General features: G+C 48.0%; 1 protein-coding gene across 5 annotated transcripts in view; it reads right to left on the reverse strand.

Annotated features, from left to right (window-relative positions):
• The window catches only part of FAM193A (family with sequence similarity 193 member A), a 161,832-nt gene that overhangs the window by 24,601 nt on the left and 110,604 nt on the right, over nucleotides 1-26,627 (reverse strand). For 4 of the 5 annotated variants that reach the window (XM_057706127.1, XM_057706126.1, XM_057706124.1 and 1 more), the window contains 8 exons: nucleotides 24,524-24,601; nucleotides 22,890-23,002; nucleotides 22,512-22,754; nucleotides 20,056-20,209; nucleotides 19,760-19,939; nucleotides 13,925-14,176; nucleotides 2,332-2,530; nucleotides 1,100-1,372 (listed from right to left, as the gene is read on the reverse strand). In XM_057706127.1, coding sequence (XP_057562110.1) covers nucleotides 1,100-1,372; nucleotides 2,332-2,530; nucleotides 13,925-14,176; nucleotides 19,760-19,939; nucleotides 20,056-20,209; nucleotides 22,512-22,754; nucleotides 22,890-23,002; nucleotides 24,524-24,601 — 1,492 coding nt within the window. The remainder of the gene's footprint in view (nucleotides 1-1,099; nucleotides 1,373-2,331; nucleotides 2,531-13,924; nucleotides 14,177-19,759; nucleotides 19,940-20,055; nucleotides 20,210-22,511; nucleotides 22,755-22,889; nucleotides 23,003-24,523; nucleotides 24,602-26,627) is intronic. The other variant, XM_057706125.1, reaches the window with a different exon arrangement.

The raw sequence follows: 26,627 nt of genomic DNA on the forward strand, positions 1-26,627 counted from the left end.
TCAGACGCCCAGCCTCTCCCACAGTCCTCTGTGGTTTTCCCCTCAACCGACCATCTTTTAAACGTTTTTTTTCCTTCCACAATACTGACGTTTTCTGAGTCGGGGCCAGCTGTCCACAACCCTGGATGTATAGTCCCATGTTCGATTTAGCACGAATCCTGCAGAGGTTACGTTCGGTCTTCCTATCTGATTGCACAGGCAGCACCTAACGTGTCTGCCCTGTCGGTGAGGCTACATCTGATCAGGTGTGCAAGGGGCAGTCGACACCTTCTCTTCCTTGGCAATCCTCCAGGCGCCTGTGGGTGCTGCTCCCAGGAGGCGAGACTACTGCACTCCCCAAACTGAGATCCAACGTTCTAACACCCACGAGGACGAGGAGGTGTACCTGGGCCCACTGTCAACCGGCCGGTTGCAGAGTGGCCTTCCAGTTGTATCCATCTTGCAGACGAAGCAGCAGTGAGCTTCGACCCAGACAGCTTCCCACCCAACTCCCTCTTTTGAGCATCTCAAAGGACTCTTAACTGTAACTGTGTGCTACAACCCACTCCTTTATTCCTTCCGATGCTCAAACGGTCCTGACTTTGGCTGGTGCGGCCCCTCCCATCCAGCTCCTGTGTCCCCCGCCATTTGCCACTGGTCTCCGACTGCCTCCTTGCCTCCAAGCCCCCTCTTCACGGAGCTCAGATCAGAGTGTGACAGCGACACCACCTCCGCACCAGTGATCTGCGTGGCAGTGGGGGCTGCACCTCAGGCTGGGCAACAGCCCTATCGGCTCGCTCTCCATGAGGCTTCTGCTGCTAGATGACTACACATTCCTCCACAGGTTCAGAAAGCAATGACCTCTTCCTATCACAGAACAAGACGCACAGAGAAGAAAGGCAGGACGCGGTGTGGCAAAGCCCTGGAGGCAGTCAGTGTGACAGTAAAATTCTCAGCAGAGTCCCAGAGGACGTGCTCTTTGTGCACGAGCATTTTTAGGTGTTCTTGACGCTGGCGTCTCTGGCCAGGCCGAGTACAAGGGACTTACAGAGACGCCGCAGAAGGAGCAGCGAATCCACAGGGCTAACCCCGGGGTTCCCCACGAGCTGGCGGGCCTTACCTAGGGAGGGTGGTCTCTTGGACGACACTCTGAACTGGCTGTTGCTTGACTGCACCGTGGTGGCCGTGCAGGACACAGAGGAGGTGGCTGACGACGTGGCCATCACAACTTTGTTTGCTTCCATAAAAGCATCTTGGAAATTGTACAAACATTTCTTTTTTGCAGCATTTTTTTTCTCTTTACTATCCGAAACTGCAGGTGTTTCATTGCTAGATGGAGGTGGAAGAGCTTCAGGTCTTGTTTCTGAGAGTGTTGGCCCTAATATGTCATTCCCTTCAGAGAAGAACGGGAAAATTAAGGCTTCCAAAAGAAATAGTATTTAGCTAAAACCTAAAGGACATCTGCTGACAAAACCATTAACACTGGGGCTGCTACTGAAGTTAGGATTCCATGGGGATGATGCTAGGCAACTAGTTTTTATCTAAGAAGAAAAATTTATTGAGCACCTACTATGTGCCAATTTCCGTGCCAGCTGCTTTCCAAAAGTTACTTAATGTCTTAAAACTACTTTCTGAGCTTAGTACTATTATTCCTGTTCTAAAGATGAAGAAACTGAGGCTCAGAGAGGCTAAGCAACTTGCCTAAGGTCACACAGCTAGAAACCCTTTCCAAGCACAGACCAGATGTCAAGTCTAGCTTGCTGTTCTGAGCACATGCAGGGGCAGAAGCGTGGGGCAACCAGTGGCTCTAACCACATGAAGACAGAGATGAGGCAGAGGTACCGTCCCCTTTCAGGTGTGCCCTGCCCTGCTACTGAAGAAACAACTGCACCTCAGCAGCTGAGGCCACCAGGAGCAAGGTGCTTGTTAGAGGACACAGGTCCCATGTGGGGTCAGTACAGAAAGAGAGAAAAGGAATGTAAGTCACAGCATTCAAGCCACACCACCCCGCTGCACTGCGTTGAGGTCTGGTGGTCATCACTGCTCAAGAACCAAAGGCCCAACACCGCATCCTGGAGCCAAGACGCTCAGCAGCCTTCCTGGGGAGGGAAAAACCCAGCGTGCAAGACTCCTGCGCCGGTGAGCGGCCGCCAAGCCCAGGGCCTCACTCCCCTCCGGCGGTGCAGCGGGGCTGGCGGCAGGTGTGGGTGGAGGGCCGAGGGGCCTCCTGCAGGCATGGAGGTCAGGGCACGCAGCAGCCCAGGCCCCTACTGGGAACTACAGCAACACAGAGGGCAACCCACTCAGCGCAGATCACTTTAAACTTTAAGAAAGTTTTAATGAGTTCCTTACCAGAAATCGTATCTGGCAAGAAAGTGCCAGGACTCCAGTTCTTATCATTCATCACTTCTGATCCCCAAAGACTTATAAATTTAGAACTATTCCACTCTGGAGTATTCCCAAAACAGCTCGGATAAATATGGTCTTGAAGAGATGCATTGAATACCTGATGTTTATTTGTGTGATTCTGAACAGGTGCTGGCGGTAAAGCCTACAAAAAAAAATGTTCTAATCACTTATCAAAATTAATATTCTGTTTACCTAAGTAGTTAAGCTACAAACAGACAAGCCACGACTGGAACCTTGTGGGACGTGCCTGCCGAGGACAGGGGTCCCGGGACACAGGGTCTTGCAGAGCGCGCTTGCTTGCTTGCTTGCTTGCTTATTCGTGAGGCTGCACGAGCCGGGGCAAATCTCAACCAGATGTAGATGCTCTTTTTAAAAAGCAACTGATGCTCAAGGAATATACCAAACGTCAGATAGCTGGGTGACGTCTAACACTCCTCCCGAGAACACGCTAAACAAGGCCCACGTGCGTGAGAGCGGGCCCTATGGCTTAGTCTCATCTGACATTTTAAAAATCACTGCTAAAAACGTCCACTTTGCCATCACTGATAAAAACGGTCCGCTCTTACACGGGTCCCTCGTACTTGGGCAAAGTGCAGCGTACGTGTGAAGAAAGATGGATTCTACACTGAGCTCCGAACCCACCCTCTCCGGGAGGGAAGGGGATGTCCCTTGTCTCAAGGTATCAAGGGAGCAGGCTGGGTGCACACACTGGCAGGGTGACTGGCTGGCAGCTGCTCCCTGCAAACGCCTCGGCATCCTGGGCCCGCCCTCCCCTTGGCCCCGATCTCACAGCCCCCGCCCCCGCCCCCGTACCCCGGGCAGCCCCTTCCCTCGTGGCAGCCCGAGTGGGCTGGTGGAATGTGAGTAGGAGTGTGTCACTCCCGGCTGAGGCTGTGCCAGTGGCCTCCTACTGCTCTGACGGAAAACCTCACGTCCGGAACATGGCCAGCCTCCCCTGTCCTTCCTGCTCACAAAACTCCAGACACACAGGTCTTTCCTTGGTCCTCAAACGCCAAGCTGCTTCTCAGCACACAACCTGGCTCACACTGTGTCCACTTTCTAGAACGTCCTAACCTCAGCTCACAAGCTCGCTGACTTACGTTCACCCTCCTGGCCACAGCCTAGATGTCACGTCCCTGGAGGAGCCATTACCGCCTTTGCTCTCACCACCCAACACCCAGACCACGGAGGGGGGGACCGTCCCGTCACACACACTGAAGTCCACCATTCTCCCTCTCGGCACTTACCACAGTCACAATTCAAAACTTATTTTAAGCTACTGGTTTAATGTCTGCCTTCCCTTCAATTACATAACTGCACAGGGGACGGGGCCACCTGGATCCTGGCCTTGCTGCCCCCAGCATCTCGTCGATGCAGCCCACGGCCTTCCCTCTGCAGTTGTGTGCACAGGCAGACCCAGAGGAGCAACAGGTCTGCGCCGGGATCATCCTTGGGGACCCAGAAATGAGCAGTGAGCTATAAGCTCAAGTGGGAGGGTTTGGGGAGGACCTCCAGGCGCAGGGGATGGTCTGGAGGAACCCTGAGGGCCTGCCTTGCAGAGGGTGGGAGGGAAGGGTCAGAGCACAGGGATGGCCAATGTCCAGGGACAAGCGTGCCACAGCCTGAACGGCTGCAGGGGCCACAGCAGAGACAACCCCGTGTGACTTCTGTCCTGAGGGCTGGGGAGCCACAGAGGGTTCTCCGCAGCAGGGCGAGACGGTCTGGTCAGCTGACTAGAAAACGGATCTGTGGCAACCTGGTGAAGGGGCCAGAGGGGTTAAGGAAGATGCGGAGAGCAGTTAGTAAGGATGGGGCGGGCTGGGCCGCTGGCGGGGGAGGCGGAGAGGCAGGGGAGGGCTCTGAGTCTGTGAGCGCACTCGAGTCCGAGCTGCCGCCTCCGGCTCCACTCCTGGGAGGCGCGGTCAGTGACGGAGCTGGACGTGAACTCTCGACCCTACAGTCTGAGGGGATCAGGTGCCAGCTCGCCCTTTACTAGCTGTGTGACCTCAGGCAAGTTACTCAGTCTTTCTGTGCTTTCGTCTTCTCATCTGTAATTTGGAAATACCTACCTCTAGGGGACATGGTAAGAGTTAAACCAGACAGTGCATGTCAAGCGTTCAGCGTATGGCCTGGCCCAAAGAAAGCATTTCCTGGGTGCTAAGGTGGGTCTCCCTAGACACGAGCCAGCCCCCCACCCCGCCCCCGTTCCAGGCACCACCCCCCCTCCACAGCACGGCGGGGGGGGGGGTCCCTCTGCTCGGGCAGCTGAGCAGCTTAGCGCACCCGCTGACCCTGAACAGGCTCAGGGAGACGAAGGTGGAGGGTGAGGCGGGAGTAGATTCAGTTTGAGAGTGGGAAGAAACGGCTAAACTGGGCACTCAGGGCCAAAGCAGGAGCCTGGACAGATGTCAGTTTCCACAAAGATGTGACAAACTAAGAGCTGCTTTGCTGAGAAGGGATGGATGAAAAGTAACAATTGGAAGAAGGTTTCTTAGCCCTGAAGACCTTCTGCTAAGGACAGAAATACCTGATGGGTGGGAAGCAGCCGCGTGCTCCCCATGCCAGCTCTGAGAAGCAGCCCGGAACAGCAGAAGCATGCTGGGGGCTCAGAAGCCGCTCAAGGACTTCAGAGACCCTCCAGGCACAGCCGAGCACTGCTGGCTTCTCCTGGAGAAAGTCTGGCTGACCACCTGGACCCCCCACCCACGTCTTTCCAGAGAGTTTTGCTAATGCTTCAGGACTCTGATACCCCAGCATCACCTCTCTGCAAGCCCACCTTACAGGCTCGGGGAGTTCTCCCTCTTCAGTGTTACTTTTCTACTTTGCGTCTACAATTTCTGTGAAGGTGTGTCATAGTACTTTGAGTTTTCAAATGTGATTATGTTTTTGTCTTCTCTTTAGACTGTGAGATCTCTGAAGACGAGGACTGGGAGGAACTGGATTTTATTTTCCTAGCATGTAGCACAGGGCCTGGCACATACTGGATGTTCAATAAATGCTGAGTGGAGCTCAGCCTGCAGAGCAAGGGGAGGTAACACTGGCGCCGTCATACTGGAGACGTGTCAGGGATTCTATACATCTGGTCCACACACTTCTTCAGAAGCCCGTCTACTCAGAACAGGAGGCCCAGTTGTAGAGACCAAAGGGGGCAGGGCAGGGGTCCGTAACAAACGGGCTGTACCTGCATGAAGGCTTCTGCACCAGACGCCCACTAACCTCCACAGCTCTGGGCTTCCTTCAGGGAAAACAGGCTCCTGTCCCCTAGACCGTTTTGGGGCCACGCCTCCATAGAAACACTAATGACTTAAGCACAAAATAAGCCTCTCCACATGTGGATTAGAACACGGACTCCAACCTTTATGCAAGTCCACACGCCTTCAGTGACCAGAAGCTCTGAACTGCTCTGCATGTGCAGACAACACTGATTCACAGGAAAGCAAGACTCTGCTTTAAGTGGAAGCTCTGGCACACACACCAGCTGACGCCCTCCCTCACCAGGCGCTCCGCTGAGTTCACGCAGGAGCCCCAAGACCCAACCTGTCCTGCACCAGCACATCCTCCCAGACGCCCAGAGCACAGCCTGAGCACTGAGCGCGGCCGGGAGCAGCTGGCGACCCCGAGCCCGCCAACAAAGGTGCCACTTCCTCCAGCAAACGCGCGCGGGACAGCTGCTCCCCTCGCGGCTTCTCACCACGGCCCCTCAGCACTCCCACGGAGATGGAGGCAAGGGCCCACCTCTGTTTCGCTATTTCTTAGGTCAGAATAACTGAACTCTGCCTCTGAAATAAAATACAGATCACAGGTCACAACACAACCCCCAAATGGCAATCTATTTATGTCCCTATTTACTACCATACAGCTTTTTTCTCCCTCAAATTCCAAGTGAACTTGCACATGTACCACGTCTGACTTTCTGAGGCACGCCTGCAGCGGCCGCACACAAGTGACGCAGCAAGGGGGTGACCGTGCGCAGGCCCACAGCCATGAGGGAGCTCCGCCACCCGGCACCGCTCGATGCACCGAGCTCACCGGCCAGGTCCAAACAACCCTCCTGCTCCTGGGGAGATTCCACACAGGGCACCTCTCCACCTTCACTTCCGGGCCCTTCCCAATGCGGCAACTGCTTCACAGCATGTCTTCCAGACGGAGAAGACACAGGACCTCAAAGCTGGAAGCCTCGAGCACTGCCCCCCGGGCCACGCGTGACAGGGCAAGCTGCTCTGTGGAGGAGCGGGGGGGGGGGGCGCCCGCGTGCTCGTCTCTGTAAGGCCGTGAGTTCTCCCTCCTCGGGTCCGGTCCGGCGAGGCGGGACACATCACTCTACATCCCAGATAACCGGCAGCAAACACCTCTGTAACAAAGGGCGGGGCTCGAGAGAAAGCGAGGGAAATCGTCCACAAAGAGCCGGTAAGAGCATGGCAGTAAGACAGGGCCCGGTGGAAGCACAGGAAGGGACGGCGGCCCCAGGGGCGCGGGCACCACTGTCACAGTGAGGAGGGGACGGATCTGCGGTCCCACGGGAAGGAGATCTGGAGACAGGAGGGGCTGGAGGGTCCCGGGGGGTCAGCGCCCTGCTGGCACCTTGGCACCGGAAAAGGAAACCTCTCTTGAGGAAGCATCCCCTGTGCAGGGCCTGCTGAACAAAACATGATCTCATGATAAAAACAGATTTAGATCCTCAAGGTCCCATGCAAACACAGAATAACTACGTGTAATATGCCTGACGCAAAGAAAGACTACAGAGAAAGTGATCAAGGAACAAGACAATATAAAAAGTGTCTAACATATTTGAAAAATAAATAAATTAAAGCTTAGAAATAAGAATTACAGGTGGGATTAAAAACTGAAACTTAAGGGGCAGGTTAGAGAACCACTTAGCTGGAAGACTGATCCAAAGAAAGTTCTCAGAATAGACTGAGAGACAAGGGGACGAGTTTCAGGCATGGAGAGACCATCGGGTGTGAAGTGCAGGATGAGAGGTCTAACCAGAGGTCCAGGGTCAAGAGGGAAGGTGAAGAGAAGATGGCTGAGACTCATCGGGGAATGTGAAATGACTGACGTGCTAAGGGCTCTTACGGGAAAGGCACACGACATGCGAGAACAAGTGGTAACATGAGCAGGCAGAGTCTAAGAAAAGTTTTAAAAATGCTAGAAACAGAAAACACTGTAAGAGAAACTAAGAACTGGTAGGCTGGACACAGCCAAGAAAAGAATCAATGAGCTTCCAGATGTCAAGAGAAACTTTTCAAACTATAATCCAAAAAGAAACAAGAATTTAAACAAAACCCCCCAAAACCACCACCAACAATGACAAAAAAAATAGAACAAAGTGTCCAAGAACTGTGGGGCAGTTTCAGAAGACATTGTGTATGGTGCCTGGAGTCTGGAAGGAGAGGCAGCAGGACAGGCGGGAGAAACAGCTTGAAGGCGTAATGGCCAAGAACGCCCCGAACGCAGCACAGACGTCAAACCACAGGCCCAGGAGGCTCAGAGGACACCAAACAGAACAGATACCTGCAACATCCACACCTAGGCATACCGTATTCAAACTGTAGGAAACCAAAGACACAGAGAAAACCCTGAAAGCAGCCTAGGGGGCAGGGTTTGGGGGAAGAAATCTCTGTGCCTACAGAACAAGGAACACAATGACAGAGGACGTCTCATCTAAAACCATGCAAGCAAGAAAAGGGTGGCGTTAACTATGTTTTAAGTGTTCGAAGCGAAAAAAAAAAACCCCAAAAAACACCAACCTAGAATTCTGTATCCAGCGAAATTATCCTTCAAAAGTGAAGGAGAAATAAAGACTTGCTCAGACAAACAAAAAACTGAGGGAACTCATCTCCAGCAGACCCGCCCTACAAGAAACGTGTGAAGATTTTCCGCAGGCAGAAGGGAATAATATAGGTCGGAACACGGATCTACATAAAGAAAAGGAGTGCGATGGAGAAGGAATGAATACAAGTAAAATAAAATAAAGCCTCTCATCTCCCCTATTAACTCACCTAAAAGAGAACCCTGGAGAAACAGCGACAACGACAGGCTAGGTGATTAACACTCGGAGGGATGAAAATAACAGCAGCAGTGCCACCGGGATGGGAGGGGCAGCTGGCAACGGTCTCTTAGAAAGCACCTGTACTACATACGAAGCAGAACAGGGGTGCTTGAAGGGGATGTACAGTAGTTACAATCTATGCTGTGATACAACTGCTAAAATTGAAAAAAAGGTATAACTGATATGCTAAGAGGAGAAAGTGGAATCAGAAAATGCTCAATTAAAAGTGGAGAAGGCATAAAAAGGAGCCTCTGATAACAAACAGAAAACAGTTACAAAACACGGTTGTTATTAATCCAAACACAAAAAATCACTTTAAAAAAAGTGAGTGGTTGTCCACTTGATTGGCGTATAGTTGTTTACAGTAGTCTCTTACAATCCTTTGTTATTTCTGTGGTGTGAGTTGTGATTTCTCCTTTTTCATTTCTAATTTTACTGATTTGTGTCCTCTCCTTTTTCTTGATGGGTCTGGCTAAAGGTTTATCAATTTTGTTTATCTTCTCAAAGAACCAGCTTTTAGTTTTACTGATCTGTGCTACTGTTTTCTTTTTTCCTATTTCATTTATTTCTGCTCTGATCTTTATGATTTCCTTCCTTCTAATGACTGTGGGTTTCCTTTGTTCTTCCCTCTCTAGTTGTTTCAGGTGTATGGCTAGATTGCTTACTTGAGATTTTTCTTGTTTCTTGAGGTGAGACTGAATTGCTATAAACTTCCCTCTTAGAACTGCTTTTGCTGCGTCCCATAGGTTTGGGGTTGTCATGTTTTCACTGTCATTTATTTCTTTGCATTTTTAAATTTCTTATTTGATTTTTTCAATGATTGCTTGGTTATTTAGTAGTGCATTGTTTAGCCTTCATGTATCTGTGTTTTTTACATTTTTTTTTTCCTGTAGTTGATTTCTAATCTCATAGTGCTGTGGTCAGAAAAGATGCTTGATATGATTTCAATTTTCTTGAATTTTCCAAGACTTGATTTGTGACCCAAGATGTGATCTATCCTGGAGAATGTTCCATGTGCACTTGAGAAGAAAGTGTATTCTGCCACTTTTGGGTGGAATGTCCTATAAATATCTGTTAAATCTATCTGGTCTATTGTGTCATTTAAAGCTTGTGCTTCCTTATTAATTTTCTGTCTGGATGATCTGTCCATTGGTGTAAGTGGGGTCTTAAAGTCCCCCACTATTATTGTGTTACTGTCAATTTCTGCTTTTATGCCTGTTAGCATCTGCCTAATGTACTGAGGTGCTCCTATGTTGGGTGCATAAATATTTACAAATGTTGTATCTTCTTCTTGGACTGATCCTTTGATCACTGTGTAGTGTCCTTCCTTATCTCTTGTAACAGTCTTTATTTTAAAGTCTATTTTATCTGATATGAGTATTGCTACTCCAGCTTTCTTTTGATTTCCATTTGCATGGAATATCTTTTTCCATCCCCTCACTTTCAGTGTGTATGTGTCCCTAGGTCTGAAGTGGGTCTCTTGTAGACAACATATGTGTGGGTCTTGTTTTTGTGTCCATTCAGCCAGTTTGTGTCTTCTGGTTGGAGCATTTAATCCATTTACATTCAATGTTACTATCGATATGTATATTCCTATTACCATTTTCGTAATTGTGTTGAGTTTGTTTTTGTGGGTCTTTTTGTTTTCTCTTGTGTTTCCCTTCTAGAGAATTTCCTTTAGCATTTGTTGTAAAGCTGGTTTGGTGGTGCTGAATTCTCTTAGCTTTTGCTTGCCTGTAAAGATGCAGATGTAGAGAACGGACTTGAGGACATGGGGTTGGGAGTGGGGGAAGGGGAAGCTGGGACGAAGTGAGAGAGTAGCACTGACATATATACACTACCAAAGGTAAAATAGCTAGTAGGGAGTTGCTGCATAATATAAGGAGATAAACTCGATGATGTGTGATGACTTAGAGGGCCAGGAGAGGAAGGGTGGGAGGGAGTAGCAGGAGGATAGGCATATAGGGATACATGTATAAATACAGGTGATTCGCTTTGGTGTACCTCAAAAACTGGCACAAGAGTGTAAAGCAATTATATTCCAATAAAGAATTAAAAAAAAAAAAGTGAGTGGTCTAGGGGCTTCCCTGGTGGCACAGTGGTTAAGAATTCACCTGCCAAGGCAGGAGACACGGGTTTGAGCCCTGGGCCAAGAAGATCCCATATGCTGAGGAGCAACTAAGCCCATGCACCACAACTACTGAGGCTGTGCTTTAGAGCCCACGAGCCACAACTACTGAGCCCACATGCTGCAACTCCTGAAGCCCACGTGTCTAGAGCCCATGCTCCACAACAAAAGAAGCCACCGCAATGAGGAGCCTGTGCACTGCAACGAAGAGTAGCCCCTGTTCTCCACAACTAGAGAAAGCCCATGTGCAGCAACAAAGACCCAACGCAGCCAATAAAGTAAACAAATAAATAAAGTGACTGGTCTAAATATACCAATGAAAGGACAGAAATTATCAGAGTATATTAAATAACAAGAACCTTCCCCCCTCCCAAAAAAACTCCCCAGATCCAATGATACTGTCTACAAGAAACCTACTATACGCAGAGGGCAGGGAGAGAGACACCATATAACATGAATGAAAAGCTGGTGGAGCTACACTAACTGCAGACAGAGCAGGCTTCTGAGCAAGGGAAGTCACCAGAGACAAGAGGGTCAGTACTCAGCAGGAAAAGGGTCAGCTCTCCAAGAGCACGTAACAACCCTAAACGTGTAACCATCGAACCAAAGAGCATCAAACAACACAAGGCAACCCCGACAGGACTGCTGGGAGAGACCCACTACTACAGTTGCAGACCTCAACCTTCCTGCATCAGACACGGACAGATCCCACAGACAGGGGTCCGTGTGGACACAGCTGAACTCAACAACACCACCAATCAACTGCTACTTTACCCAAAGACAGCAGACCATGCATTCCTCTTAAGGAAAGTGAAGCACTCACCAAGAGAGACCACATCCTGGGCCACAAAGCACCGGGCAACAAACTGGAAAGAACAGAAATACAGTATCTGCGCTTAGACCAGAATGGAATTAAAGTAGGAATCAGTAACAGAAAGACAGCTGGAGAATTCCCAAATATTTGGAAATTTAAATTCCCTGTTACTTACAGTTTTAATTCTTTCTATAATATTTCATTACTATATTTGCCTCCTGCAACTACTTTTAACTCTCAGATAACATATCTCAACATACAAATTAACTGTACCATTGGTATGAAGACATCTGAAAACAGAAACAGTTTTCAAATGTCTCTAATTTCAAGAAAATAAAATTTTAACAGTTCTCATTCCAAGAATCTTAGGTATGACAGCAAAAGTATGAATTAAAAAAATTACAACTACAGTGACATGAAGTCTTAAAGGCAACAAGTGCCATTTAACCAGCGCAGAAACTCCTAAAGGCCCTGACAACACACAGACAGAGGCAGGTCAGAAGGGCCGCCACTCCCAGCACCACTTCCGCACCCCCGGCATGTGGGTCACCACGCGGAACCATGCTGGCCTCAGAGACCCTGCTCTGACGGCGCTGAGGGCGAGTCTGTGTGCTCCTAACACAGCGCGTTCCTTCTCTACCAGCTTCGACGGGACTGCCAACACACTACGCCTTGGGTACAGACACAGCCACGGCACTCAACTAAGTCAGGCCAACTCGAATACTACAAACCAATTTTGCAAAACCTGGTAAGTGACAACATAAGACTGTTTAGAGAAACAAACATTTTTATACCAGGTACACATGAAGTATTCTGTCAAATGCCATCTCATTTTTGCAAATAAAAACGGCATCCAGCTAGTGTATTTTAAACGTTATCAGAGAATAACCTTGACCTTGATAATACAGTGGCTGAAATATAGCTTCACAGCTTGCCCTCCGTATCTGCCTGTCCACCCACGCGTCTCCCACGTCTGTCTCCTGGGCTACAGCTCGATGGGTATAGAGAAAGAAGATTCAATACAGACGATGGCTCCCCAGACGTCCTTCTTTCCCTTTACCCTTCCACAGACTACTTACAACGTCCTAAGAAAAGGCCAAAATTCAGGGTGAAAAACCAATTTTCACTAGAGTGTCCCAACAGCCTTTGGGAATAATCAATTTCAGTACCTTACTTGAAGATTTTTAGGAACTAAATCCCCCTTTTTTTTTCTTTTAGGAACTAATTCTTGAATAGCTTCCACCAGCAAGAAAGTATGAGAGGACATTCTATACCCTCTTCTCGGGGTGGCTCCCTTAGGGACTGGAAAACGGAGCTCTATTCAGGTAAGAACAGGGAGCAAACGGCTTCCCAGACTCATGCATTCACCCAGAGGGAAAGGGCTGTGGACTGGGCAGACCGTGAAAATAGTCTGGCCTTGAATATACCCCTGAACAATGCTGCTTAAAATCACCCGATGAACAGCGGTACCATTAAGTGTTCCAACTGAGCAATAGTCAGTCTAATAACATTTAACCATGTATCTAAGCGGCCACCAAGCACCTATGACAGCAGAACACGACAAGCTGAGTATACGCCACCGCCACCATATGCCAGTGGTTTTAACTCTCACCCGTGCCCCTCCTCAGCTGCGGGCAACGTGAGGACCCAGAAAGCCCCTCCCAGGCCACACCTTCCCTATCTCTCCCAGAGGAGAATCACTGCTTTAAGTAATGTATCAGTAGAGTTTGGGGAAAAGTCTACTCTTGACTGATTAAACTGATTAATATGAGCCAGAATAACTGATTAAAAAAATATTATGATAAAGTCAATAAAGGTAAGTTCAAAATCGCTAGCAAGACGCAAAGAACGAAACCAACCTAAAAACCTCTCTGCGGAGTCCCAGGTATTAAATACAAGCCCCAGGGCTCTCTGAGGACAAACGCACACAAACCACACTGCCCAGCCCCTCACGCCTCTCCTGACCAGACCCCCGCCTGCCCCAACCCCTCCCACTCACCTGCCAGCACAGGGGCTTCCGTCTCTCGGTGCCCAGGGTCCCTCCTTCAAGCTCGTGCCCTTCTACATAAAGTCCTCAGTCTCATGCTTAAGAGGACAGTCATTTTAGACCCCGAGGAGCCCAGCCAGTGTTAGAGGACTCATGCCACGTTCAAATTATTTTACCCGCCACAACGAGAAAAAGAGCTAGGCCTCGAAAAGCTGTGAGTGGAGACGTGAAATGCTCTCTGGGTGGGCAGAAGCCCTGTGTGGAAGGGCCCTGAGCACAGCCTGTTACTCCAGCACCATCTGAAAAACTCTTCATGTACTCGTTAATTCTGGAGGAATAAACCATGACTTTCATGACTGTTTTCACAAGTGTAAAGGTTCAAAATTCTAAGAGTTTCATATATTATGGTAGAAAGAGACACTTACAGACCCTCCAATCAAGCGTGCACGCTGTCCTACACAGGCTGCCAACTGATGGATTTCTGTTTGTTTAAACACGTACCCCTCAAGGTCTGGGTGACGGGTGAGCTTTCTGGCCCTTTCTGCCCTGACTTACCTTACTGTGTGTGAAGGGGGGCGCTGTGTACAAAGTGGGGTGGATGAGAGGGCGAGGCAGGTGTGGGACGGCGTGCAAGGGCACATGTCCGTGGATGTGGGGGTAAAGATGCAGAGCGGGGTGTGTGGGCTTCTCCGGGCTCAGAAACTGGTGGCCGGGAGGGAGGGCTCCAGCGGTCACTGCGGACGGCGCCAATCCAGACGCCTCTTGTTTACAAACATGACATTCACAAGTGTTCGCAGCCTGTTCTGCCTAAAGGGAAAGAAAAAAACAGTATTTAAGAAATGAGTATTTAGTATTTAGGGAAACAAAGAATGGTATGGACTGAATTAGAGCCAATCACACAGCAAATACAAAGGCAGCAGGGCCCGTCCTGACACCCCAGGTTGACAGGTCCCTCCTTGCGAGGTAAACGAGGGCCCCCAGGACTGGGACTGAAGAGACCTGAAAAGAGAAGGGGTGCGCACCTCACCCCAGTTGGGTGTCTGCTGAGGCAGCAGCCACACCCGTGTGCATCCTGCGCCTGTCTGAGCAGGGGCAAGGGGACTGGCAAGATGGCAGAGTGGAGAGAGGGAGCTGGGACCAAGGACAACAAGACCACCGGTGCCATGCTCCGCTGGGCTCTCACTGCTTAACGGATGGTTACATAGAGAGTCTTCAAAATGCACCAGAGGTGGGACTTCCGGCTAAGGTGGAATGAAGCAGTCGGTGACTCTTCTCCCTCAAAACAAGTGTAAAACTGAACACAATTGTCAAAGGCAATCGTTTTGAGGCTCTGGAAATCAACCAAAGGAAAGAAAAACAAATTGAGAAGCGTTTATTCATGCAAATCTGCTAGAACTTTTAGGTAAGAACAGAAGGAGTCTAGCCTTCTTGCCTGGGGCTCCTCCTATTCCCAACTCCCCACACCCCTTAAAAAAACTAAACTTAAAAAAACAAACAAAAAACCAAAATAACTCAAGAATCAAGAGCAGAATTAAAATGGTACACTGAAATTTTGTTTGATATGAAAAAAGGAAAGAGGGACAGAGATACAAAAAACATGAGACACATAGAAATAACCAGCAAAATGGTAAACGTAAATATTATGAATAATTACATTAAACGTAAATGATGCGTTTCAAACAAAAGGCAGGGACTGATGGACAGGATAAAAATATAAGACCAAACTAAAAGACTGTAAGGCAAATTTTAGATTCAAAGACACAAGCTGAAATTAAAAGGATGAAAAAATATATAACATGCATACACAGCACCCCTAAGACAGTTGGAATGACTGTATTAATATTAGGACAAAATAATCTAAGATAAGAAATATCAGCAGGGAAACATTTCTTGATGACAAAAGGGCCAACACATCAGGGAGACAGAACAATAATTACATGGATACAGATTCAACAACATTGCCCCAAGACGCATGAATCAAAAACTGGCAGATTTGAAAAAGGAATAGACAACCCAAAAGTTATACTTAAAGACTTCAATATGTCTCTCTCAATAATTTTTAGAAGTAGATAGAAAATCAGTAAGGATACAGAAGACCTGAATAATGCTATCAACCAAATTTTGACCAAACTTTCATTTATAGGACACTTTACCTAACAGGGGCAGAATACAAATTACTTCCAAGTGCACATCGAGGACGCACCATATCTAGGCCATAAAACCAGTCTCAATCAGTTTGGAAGCTCTAAAATCAGGAACCTAAGCTTCAGATTCAACAAGCTAGAAAAAGAACAAACCAAACCCAAAGAATATAGAAAAAAATAACGGAGATCAGAACAGAAATCAATGAAAGAGAAAAGAGAAAAGCAACGAAACCAAACATTGGTTGTTTACAAAAATGAACAAACCTATAGCCAGACTGACAGAGGGGGCTAGAAAGGGGTAAACAAAACTACCCGAAACAGGAACTAACATCACTACAGACCCTACAGAATTAAAAGAGAACATAATAAACCACCATATGACATCAGACAACTTAGACGAAATGGATAAACCCCTAAAAAGACACAAACTGTTATACTCAACCCAAGAAGAAACAGAAAATCTGAATACACCTGTAACAAGTACACAAAATTTGAATTAGCAATTACAAAATTTCCCACTAAAGAGACCAGGTCCATGGGATTTCACTGGTGAATTCTATCAAACATTTAAGAACTCTCAATCTTAGACAAATTCCTTCAGGAAATACAGGCAGAACAAACACTTCCCAACTAATTCTATGAAGCGGGTATTACCCTGATACCAAAGCCAGACAAAACATCATGACGATGGATAACTACAGACCAATATCTTTTATTTACACAGATGCAAAAACCCTAACAAAATATTAGCAAACCAATCAAGCAACATATGAAAAAGGGACTACATGCCATAACCAAGTGGGATTTATCCCAGGAACATGAGGTTGGTTTAATATACGAAAATCACTTGATGAGATACACCATGGTAACAGAATAAAGGTTGAAAACCATGGGGACATCTCAACAGATGCAGAAAAGGCATCTGAAAAACCCAATGCATGGTCATGATACAACTCTCAAGACACTAGGAGTAGAACAGAATTTCCTCAACTTGATAAAAGACACCTATGGAAAAGCTACAGCTAGCATCATACTTTACTGGTCAAAGATTGAATGCTTTCCCCCTAAGACTGGGAATAAGCAAAGATATCTGCTTATACCACTTCTCCTCAACACTATACTGGAGGTTGTAGCTACCTCAATAAGGCAAGAGTAGGAAACTAAAAGAATCTAGGTTGGAAAGGAAGAAGTAAAATTGTTTATTCACAGACAACATGATCTTGCATGTATCAAATCCAAAGTAATCTACCCAAAAAACCCCAGAAACAAAACCAAAAAACCTCGACTCCTCTAGAACAAGTTTATTAGCAAAGCTGCAGAATTCAAGATCAATATATAAGAATCTATTCTATTTCTATATATTACCAACAATTGAAAATCAAAATTAGAAAACACCTTTACTATAGAATCAAAAAACATCTAATACTTAAGAATAAATTTAAGAAACATGTTCAAGAACTATAGACTAGAAATTTTAAAACATTGCTGACAGAAATCAAGATAACCTAAATAAATGAAAAGAAACAGCATGTTCACAGACTGACAGATTCAATTTTAAGTTTGTATTTTCTCAGAATTGATCCTTACCATCCCTCAAATAAAAGATTAGGCCCAGAGAACTTTGCTGATGAATTCTACCAAATATCCAAGAATTCAATGCAACCTCTATCAAAATCCAAGCAGGTCTTTCTGTAGAAGGTAACAAGTTGTTCCTGAAATATATATGGGTGAATTCCCTGGTGGTCCAGTGGTTAGGACTTGGTGCTTTCACTGTGATGGCCCAGGTTCAATCCCTGGTCGGGGAACTAAGATCCCACAAGCCACATCATATGGCAAAATAAATAAATAAATAAACAAACAAAATGAAAAATAAAATGTATACGGAAATACAAAGGATTCTGAACAGTCTAAACAATTCTGAAAAAGGCCCACGAAGCTGCAGGGCAGAGTCTACCCGATTTCCAAACTTAAAATAAAGCAACAGTCAAGTACAGGATGGGTTGACGGACACAGAGATCAAATGAACAGGATACAGAGTACAGACATAAACTCTTACATTTACAGTCAATTGATTTTCAACAAATAGCCAACGCAATTCAACAGGGGAAAGGATGGTCCTTTCAACAGATGGTACTGGGACAAATGAATATCCAAACATGCAAAAAGATGAGTCCGGACCCTAATCTCAGACCACAAGCAAAACTGAGTCAAATGGACCACAGACCTAAGTAAGAGCTAAAATTATAAATCTTCTAGAGGAAAAGAGAGTTTTGTATTAGGTAAAATTTTCTTGGGTATGACATCAAAAGCATGATTCATAAAAGAAAAAAACCGATAAACTGGAATGCGTCAAAATTAATAACTTTTGCTTTTTAAAAAACACCATTAAAAAACCAATCGAGGGGACTTCCCTGGTGGCACAGTGGTTAAGAATCCACCTGCCAATGCACCACGGTACATGGGTTTGAGCCCTGGGCCGGGAAGATCCCACATGCTGTGGAGCAACTAAGCCCGTGTGCCACAACTACTGAGCCTGTTCTCTAGAGCCCGCAAGCCACAACTAATGAGCCCACATGCCACAACTACCGAAGCCTGTGCGCCTACAGCCTGTGCTCCACAACAAGAGAAGCCACCACAATGAGTAGCCCCTGCTCTCCGCAACTAGAGAAAGCCTGTGCACAGCAACAAAGACACAACGCAGCCAAAAATAGATTAACTAATTAAAAAATAAATAAAATAAAAAAACAAACAACAAAAAAACTAACTGACATACCACAGAGTGAAAGAAAATATTTGTAGATCACATACTTGATAAAGACTTGTACCAATATAAAAAGAACCCTTTAAAAAAATTCATTCATTCATTCATTTATTTATTTATTTAATCTGGCTGTCCTGGGTGTTAGTTGCAACACGTGGGATCTTAGTTGCAGCATGCGGGATCTTTTAGTTGCAGCATGTGGGATTGAGTTCCCCAACCAGGAACTGAACGCTGCACTGGGAGCGTGGAGTCTTAGCCACTGGACACCAGGGAAGTCCCCATAAAGAACTCAAACTCGAAAACAAGATAGAAATGGAAAACCAAACGGCCCTTCACTATATGACAGAAGGCTCAACTTTGCCAGTAAAAAAATGGAATGAAAACTGACACCTCACAGGGTTACCATTTCTCCAGAGTCAGACTGGCAAGAGTCCAAAACTCTTCTGGGGGGGGCAGGGGGGCTATCACACTCGGACCCGGTGAAGCCGCTCCTGGTGACCACTCCAGGGACAGAGCTGCCTACATATAAAATGTCAGATACGTAAGGTTACTCACTGACTAGTTTATGATGGGAAAACAGACGGAAGCAAACACAAGTGTCCATCAGCAGGGACTAAAAAGAAAAACAAAACCAAACCATGACACATCCACACGACAGGGCACAGAGACCAGCAGCAGAGTGCGTGGAGGTGCTCTGTCAGGACACACTGCTGGGCCGGGGGGAGAACAGAGTGTGTGTTAGTATAAGCCTTCTTCACACAAAGGGGAAGAAGATTTGTATTTGCATAAACAAACACCGGAAGGACACACAATAAATAAGTAAAACTGGTTATGTATTGGGACCAGGGGCTGGGGGTGAGCAGGTGCTAGACCAGGTAGATGGGGAAGGAAGTTGGAGCAAGACTGCTCAGGGTAATACCTTCTAGGATCACCTTTCCTGCAGATTTACACCACCGATTAAAATGGCTCAATCAGCCCTGACCTTCATTTGTTCTTCCTTTCATTTAAAAACTGCTTGAGCATCTACTATAAAACTCTCCAAGGAAAAAAAAATAGTCTAGTAAAGTACCCTCACCTTTGGTTAACAAAAGAACATATACCAGGAAAAAAGCTCCCTCGCAAAACCAACCTTTCCTGAATTTTTAACATTCCACTCTTTCATTTTATTAAAAAAACAACCACCAAGTCCTTCTCTTGCTTCCACACAGACAGAACCTCCGTGACACCTAGCTACATGCAGCCGCTCTGCGGCTCCGCAGAGTGAGGACAGCGCTGATCGCAGGCTCAGCTGAGAGGAGCGAGACTGAAACGAGGGCATGAGTCACACGCACTTCTTCTGCAAGTGCACCTCGACAGTCTGCAGTGCTAATCTTCAGACGTTTTTGGAAATAACACCATTTTGTATTCAATAATGCTCATGTTCAGAGAAACTAGATGCAGAAAAGAGACCTTTGGCAAAACAAAGTTCGAAAAGATCATATGTACCTGCTGAGTTGGGTAAGATGGGGGTGGACTGTCCACTTTACTTTCCTCCTTCCCGGGGCTCCCACTTCCCAGGGCCGTGTCTTCCCTCGGGGCTCCCGGGGGCTCCCCACTACTCTCGCCGTCCGCCTCCTCGTCGTCAGCCTCTGAAGAACTACTGCTGGTGCTGCTTACCTGAGGGGACTTCAAAAACGACCCTTTGTAATTTACACTTCTCAACACAGAAACATACAGGAAACCCACACACCAGACACCGTCTGAGGTCACTTATCATCGCTGTGAAGACACCGCGCCCGCACCTCATCCTTCAGGGCCATGTTCTCCCCGCCTCCGTTCAGCTCGCCGTGGACCCCGTTCATGCTGGCCACCACCTCAGCATCATCATAGCTGCTCAGCGGGTAGATGTCAGCGAACTTTGCCGACAGCGGTGCGACATCCTCGTCGTCACTACAACTGAGAGAGCAGAGCCGTCACCATGAGGCCGCTCTCCCCGCGAGTCCAGCAAGCACACCCCCCACCAGACACCGAGCACCCCGCACGTGCCTCGGCGTCTCCTGGTGACCTGAACGCAAGAGGAAAGTGCCCGGGAGACTCCCATTTGTGCTATGCGGAAGGATGGAAAGCAGAACTCCAAAAATAGAAATATTAAAGAAACCACAAAACAATCAGATTAATTGATGTTACACGTCTATTCAACTTGAGGTGCCCTGGTGTACAACTGTTCTCTCTGCCATTTCCAAGCAGACGATTTTTGATTACAGTTAAAGGGGTACAGAGAACAACCTTAAGTCTTTAGCGTTTATTTTTATAACCACCAAAATTTCAGACATAGCCAACTGAACAAAGCATTAAAGGCACTTATGTGACAAAACACTAAAAGACGTTTCACTACAAGGCCAGCTCTGGCCATAATCTTATTTAATCATGAGCTTTAGCAAGACATCCAAGCGATGGGCAAATGGAATTATCTACAAAAAAAAAAAAAAAGGGAAGAAGACGTCAAGGCTGTAGCCTATAAAGCCCACTTAAAATGTATGATGTTCTGGTACATGAAGAGAGCTGGCACAGAGTTCCCGGCTCAGTGTACATGGTTCAAGGCATGACAGTACATGAAGCCCCATGGGTCCACATAAACACGCCTTCACACCCACCTTGAGCCTCAACATACAATGGCCTCCTGAAGGAAAAATCCTAAGAATTGGAGATCTTTTGGCTTTAGGGAAGAGTATCCAGAATTGCCAAACGTATGTTCTTTTCCACTTTTAGGAAAACAAGACTCTGTGTACTACAACATGCTACCATCCAGAGCTCACCACAGCAAGCGCAGACAGCGCCCGGCAGGCCAAGACTGCCCGGGGCCTCCCAGGAGCCCGCTGCACCTGAGGGGACGACAGCACCCACCCCTGCTCCGGAGGTGTTATGACCACCATGCCTCAGAGGAGGAAGCCAAGATACAGAAATGAAGGAACTAAACCTTATGTGCAACCTGTGACGGAGGTGACCCCAGAACCCATGAAGTCCAGACAGCCCCTCAGCACAGCACGCTTCTATTTCACCAACTTAGAAGCAGTACCAAGAAGAGATAACATGAACCAGCGGCTACACGCAGGTCCTCGGATCACACAGTGTCTACTGCAAAGACACGGACCACGAGGTGCTGGCGGCCAGGTGCTCCGAGCAGCCGCGGGTGGTCCCAGCTCTGCCACTCAACGCAGTGCGGGAGTCCACGGCTGGCGCAGCTGCCACAACAGCAACAGGGGTGAGCTCTCCCAACACGTCTTTATTTAACTACACGTGTTGAACTGCGGTGTGCTCCTGTGGTGAGCTGGCCAGCCGCTAGCTGCGAAGCCCTCCACACCCTGCACAGGCGCCGAGAGCACAGGGCGTCTAAGGCCATGAAGCACCTTGAGTTCAGTGAAAGGAGTCACGGAGTTCACACCAATCCCTTCACAATTATTTTGTTTGAGATCAAACCTATATTGAGAACTGAAAGACTGCGAAGGAAAGCCTCAGAGTCACCGTGCGAAATCCAGATGGCAGAGGTGAGCAGTCTGACAAACACGGGGCAGCCCCAGGTCAGGGCAGCCATCCCTCTGCCGGGAACCGAGGGCAGGGCCGGTTACCTCCCGGGGCTCCCGACACCCACATGCGCTACAACTTGCAGAAGGCATGTTTTATTTCTTAAATAAAAACATACACCCATGTGCAGCCCGTCCAGAAGCTAGAGCAGGGAGCTCAACACACCACAGGGCCACAACTCGGAGGAAACGAGGGCCCACTCCCCTCCCCGTGAACCGGAGACAGCTGCACAGCCACCTCGCTCATACCAAACGTCCTGCCAGAAAACGTGGAAACATGGAAAACAGAACCTTTCAATCGCTTGCTAAAGTGACCATCTGAGTTCTTAGCGAGACATGGAACAAACACAGATGCTGGGCGGACGACGAGGCGGAATGAGCAGCGGCTGGCCGCCCGCGATTCAGTGAGCGCAGGCAAGGCCAGCACGGGAGACACTGCAGACCAACCTGTGTCTGCCTTTCTGCCTTTACTCATTCACCTTCTGTTTGGCAGGTAGTGAAACAGTGTCGAAAGTTTGGTCTTACTGATGCCATGTTTTAAAAGTCGTTTAAAAAATTGAAGGGTCCTTTTTCTTGGAAAGCGCTATAACGCTACCCATGCTTCTGTAGACATTACCGTCTCTATTTCTCACCATCGGGTTAAATTTCTGAAACCTTATGACAAAGTCATGACTTACAAAGTTGGTGCAGAGCCATTGTCTGTGAGGATGAGTCTGGGATGTTGCTGAGCTGTAATGGGAGAGCTGGAACCTGACCCTGAGCTTGCTGATGACACGCTAGGTGGGCGCATCTCAGAGAGATAGTCGGGAGCAGAGTCCACCTGGAGTGGTAGCTGGTGAATGTGGATGTCGCCAGTGACGGGGGGGTCCATGATACCACAAGTGAGGATGTGTGAGAGGCTGCAGTCATCGCAAGCACATCTGATTGGGAATTAAGGACAGTTACCGAGACAGCCAACAGAGAAGGTCAGACCGTGCTCTTTAGAGGTCGGCGCTGGCCCTCTGCCGGGTCAGTGAGGGTCCCCGCAGGCCCGCTGCGCACACGTGCAGGCTCACCTCCTCCTGTAGTTGCAGTTGGGGCAGTCAGGCATGCTCAGCCGTGACGACAGCACGTGCCTCATGGTGTCCGTGAAGCTGTTCTCACCAGGGATGGCCTTCTTGTTCGTCAACTGGGGCAAATCACGAGACAACAGGTTAATTGTGCAACACCTGTACCCCCGTGACATGGCCTGTATTTTTCAGTAATCGTGTGTGTGTCACACTCAGAACCAAGGACCACAGCTCCCTAAGGTGGGGCTGGGCCAGGAAGTGGGGCAGCAAACGTGTGGTGCACATGCCCTGGGGCTGGCAGAGGCCACGACAGAGGCCAGGGACCAGCAGCCCCCACAGGCCTTCCTCACCAGCACACACACGCAGCCCCTCACAGCAGACACCCAGCCTTTACCCTGAATCTGCCATGTGCTTGGTACTTGCGAGGTACCAGGAAGGCAGAGATAATCACTGCCCTCAAGGAGCTTAGATTCTGGAGAGGAGACAAGCAAGAAACAAAACTTTAAAACCATGACATAGAAGGTGCCCTGGGAGATCTGCTCAGGGTTCTGGAGAGGTGAGGAGGCTCCTGGGCGGGTGCCAACCTGAGCAAGTCCCAGGAGGCAGTGAGGGTAATCCTGTCAGAGGCAAGGAGGGCGTCCAGGCCAGCAAAGAGCACTGAGCTGGGCATCCCCTCACGAGACTCTCAACGGCCTGCTATGCCGGGGCTGAGCGGGAGTGAGTCTCTTGGCACAACCTTGCAGCCGCCAGGCCTGTGCGCACAGAGCTGCAGCAGCTAGTGCCCACAAGTTAAGCAGGCGTTTATGAGACCTGGTGCAAGCTGGACGGTCAGCACAGAGACGGCGGCAGGCAGGCAGGCAGGAACGCGGCAGTGAGGAAGGCCAGCTGGAGAGAACGCCAGCTGCACATGGAGAGGGGCTGGACCTGGGAGCCACCTAGGAAACGGCACCTAAACTTGCACTGCAGCAGGCGAACCTGTGGACCAACTCAGGCAATGGGACGGGTGGTGGCCAGAAGAGCCGTTTGACAGAAGAGAAGCCACACAGATAAGCAAACAGAGCGCAGGTGTTCAGAGGATACCAGAGGTGTGGGCGGGGCGGGGCTGGGGCCCCTGGCATCTAGGGCGGGCCAAGGGAGCATACCTGGCAAGGCAGACTAACCGGGAGAACAGCCGGTACAGGCACAGGAAGCAAGTTTCCCAATGAAGTCAAACGCCCTGAGACCACCATGCTGCAGCCCCCCCCGTGAGCTCTGCCACAGCGGTGTACAGAGGGGTGGGAAGGGCCCGCTGGAGGAAGGGGTGAGCCGGGGCCGCGAGCAGGCATGATGAAGGAGAGCCCCGGCACATGTGGACCGAGTCCTAGCCCTATGACCTCACTGTGTGTCACCCTGGAGGGCAAACCGGAGACGCGCCACCCACCTACAAGGAGACTGTAAGGACTCGGGGGTGGCTATGGGCCCGAGTGGGTCACTCCACAAATGTGGGTGTCCCTTGAGGAATACAAAAGATAAGGAAGTTGAAAGGAAAGCTAGTTTAAAAACACTGTCTTATGAGCACAACATGCAGTGTGGTCTTGAAACACTGGTCTTTTGGAGCCACTGACCCTGCAGTGAACTGCCCCTCCCACCCACAACCTTACCTGCTCTTCGATGAATCGCCTGTGTTTGAAAAGCTCCCAGTCTTCTGTTAGCATGCGCTGTTTGGTTTTCACTGTCATCTAATTCACGGGGGATGTAAAAAAACAAAAAGTCTTAGTACCAGCAAGAGCTACCCAGGACATCTTCAAGGGGAGATTTTTTAAATGACTGACACAAGAGACTGTGTCTGTAGCCGGGAGGAGCTGCTACACTACAGAAACATTACCTGGTGCTCCACCTCAGCGTCTCACGTGCATCACTCAAAATCATCACAGATACTTTCCTTACATGAAAAACACTGTGATGAGTTCACATTAAGAAGAGAAATTAAGATATCAGAGATGGACCTGTCAACATGGTGAGTGGACAGTCACTGTTCGCTGAATGCCCACGAGGGGCCCTGCACGTCAAGTGTGAGCCTTGGGGATGTCACCCTGAGCGCCAGGGCAGGCGCCAGGGGCTGCAAAAGGAGGGGGTGGGGCTGTTTAACCTTGCGCTTCAGCTGGTGAAGATGAGAAAGTTCTGGCGCTGAACGGTGGTGACGGCCACAACAATGTGAGCGCACTCAGCACGACTGAACTGCAGACTTAGAGATGGTTAAGGCAGTAAATTTTGAGTAACGCAGATTTTACCACAACTAGAAAGAAATTGAGGGGAGCAGGGAATTAAGAACGGGCTCACGGCGCTGCCTTACCTGAAGGAGGGGCTATGAAATGATTAAATCTGGATGTTTCTATAAATGTATTCTCATAAGTTATTAAAAACTTAAGAGTAACCACTGGGATATCTATCTTCCAAATTATTAGAGAAAAAAAAGGGAGGGGGCATATATTCAGTTCTACAGGGAAGAAAACACTACCGCCAGGGACCGGCCCTCCAGCTGCCACATGTGACACTGCCTGATTCGTGAACCTAACAAATAGCCTACTAGAGCCTCAAATTAAAAAACAAAACAAAACAAAAAAACTACCAGTAAACCCTCCAAAATAAAACAAGAGTAACTTAAGAAAATAAAATTCATGCACTTAAAATTTTTTAATAGTTTAAGAGTATTAGAGAAGAAATCAAAGTTGAAATTACAGTCTGTTTAGAAATAACTGACAATGAAAGTCCCACAAATCAAATTTTATAAGATAAGCAAAAGATGTAGAAGAAAATGTAAAGCCTGGTGGCATTTATGAGAGAATGGAACAAAAAAAAAGACTGAAAAGTATGTGTTCGATGTAAAAAGTGCAAACAAAACAAGAAATCAACTAATAAGGAATTATAGGTAAAAGTTGAAATTATTTGGAAAACCAAGAAGTAAATGTGATCAATAAACCCAAAAGTTGGTTCTCTGAACTTCCTCCAGGACTGAACAGGGAAGAAAAGGAACCACAAAAATAGGAGGAGTGAGAAAGGACACGGACACATATGAAGGAGATTTTCTAAAACCAGAAGAGAAGACATCTGTACAATTTATGCCTTTTATATCTAAAGAAGAGCTGCAAATAGGTGGCTCACAGCTATCTTGTTGGGCCTGCACAATGTGTTCTAGAAGCTGAGTCAACATGAAACAGTTTTTGAGATTTCGTCTGACAATCCAGACATCCGGCCTCTCTTGACAGCTGGACAGCTCGGAGGGCAGGCTGTGGGCACAGCCAGGACACTGGGAGCACCATCCAGCCTCCCTTTGAGGGAGCAAGTGCTCTCTCTCCACAGTGTGAAGTTAGAGGCAGGGGAATTCTCCTGCAGCCGTCATGTCACCCATTTCATCACCTGCCCTGTAAACATAAGCTTATTCCACTCCTTCGCCTGAATGACATGGATAATTTCCCAGGCAAACAGCAATTTGTAAAACTCACTTAAGAAGTGAAAAACCCCAAATAGGCTCATAAACACAGTGTTTACTGAAAAGGCAGTAAAAGATACTGAGTCCCTGTTCTCCCCCCTGCAAAAATGAACCCCAAACTTTCATGGTGGCGTCTGTGCAAACCCTTTATAGAACAGAAAAGTCGACCTATTCCTGAAAACTCAAAAAACATGGAAAGGTTCTCAACTCATCCTGAGATTAGCATAACATTTATACAAAACAAACAAGACCTCAAAGATGAAAACTCAGTGATA

The sequence above is a fragment of the Hippopotamus amphibius genome, chromosome 13, assembly GCF_030028045.1.
Source record: "Hippopotamus amphibius kiboko isolate mHipAmp2 chromosome 13, mHipAmp2.hap2, whole genome shotgun sequence".
Taxonomy (NCBI): domain Eukaryota; kingdom Metazoa; phylum Chordata; class Mammalia; order Artiodactyla; family Hippopotamidae; genus Hippopotamus; species Hippopotamus amphibius.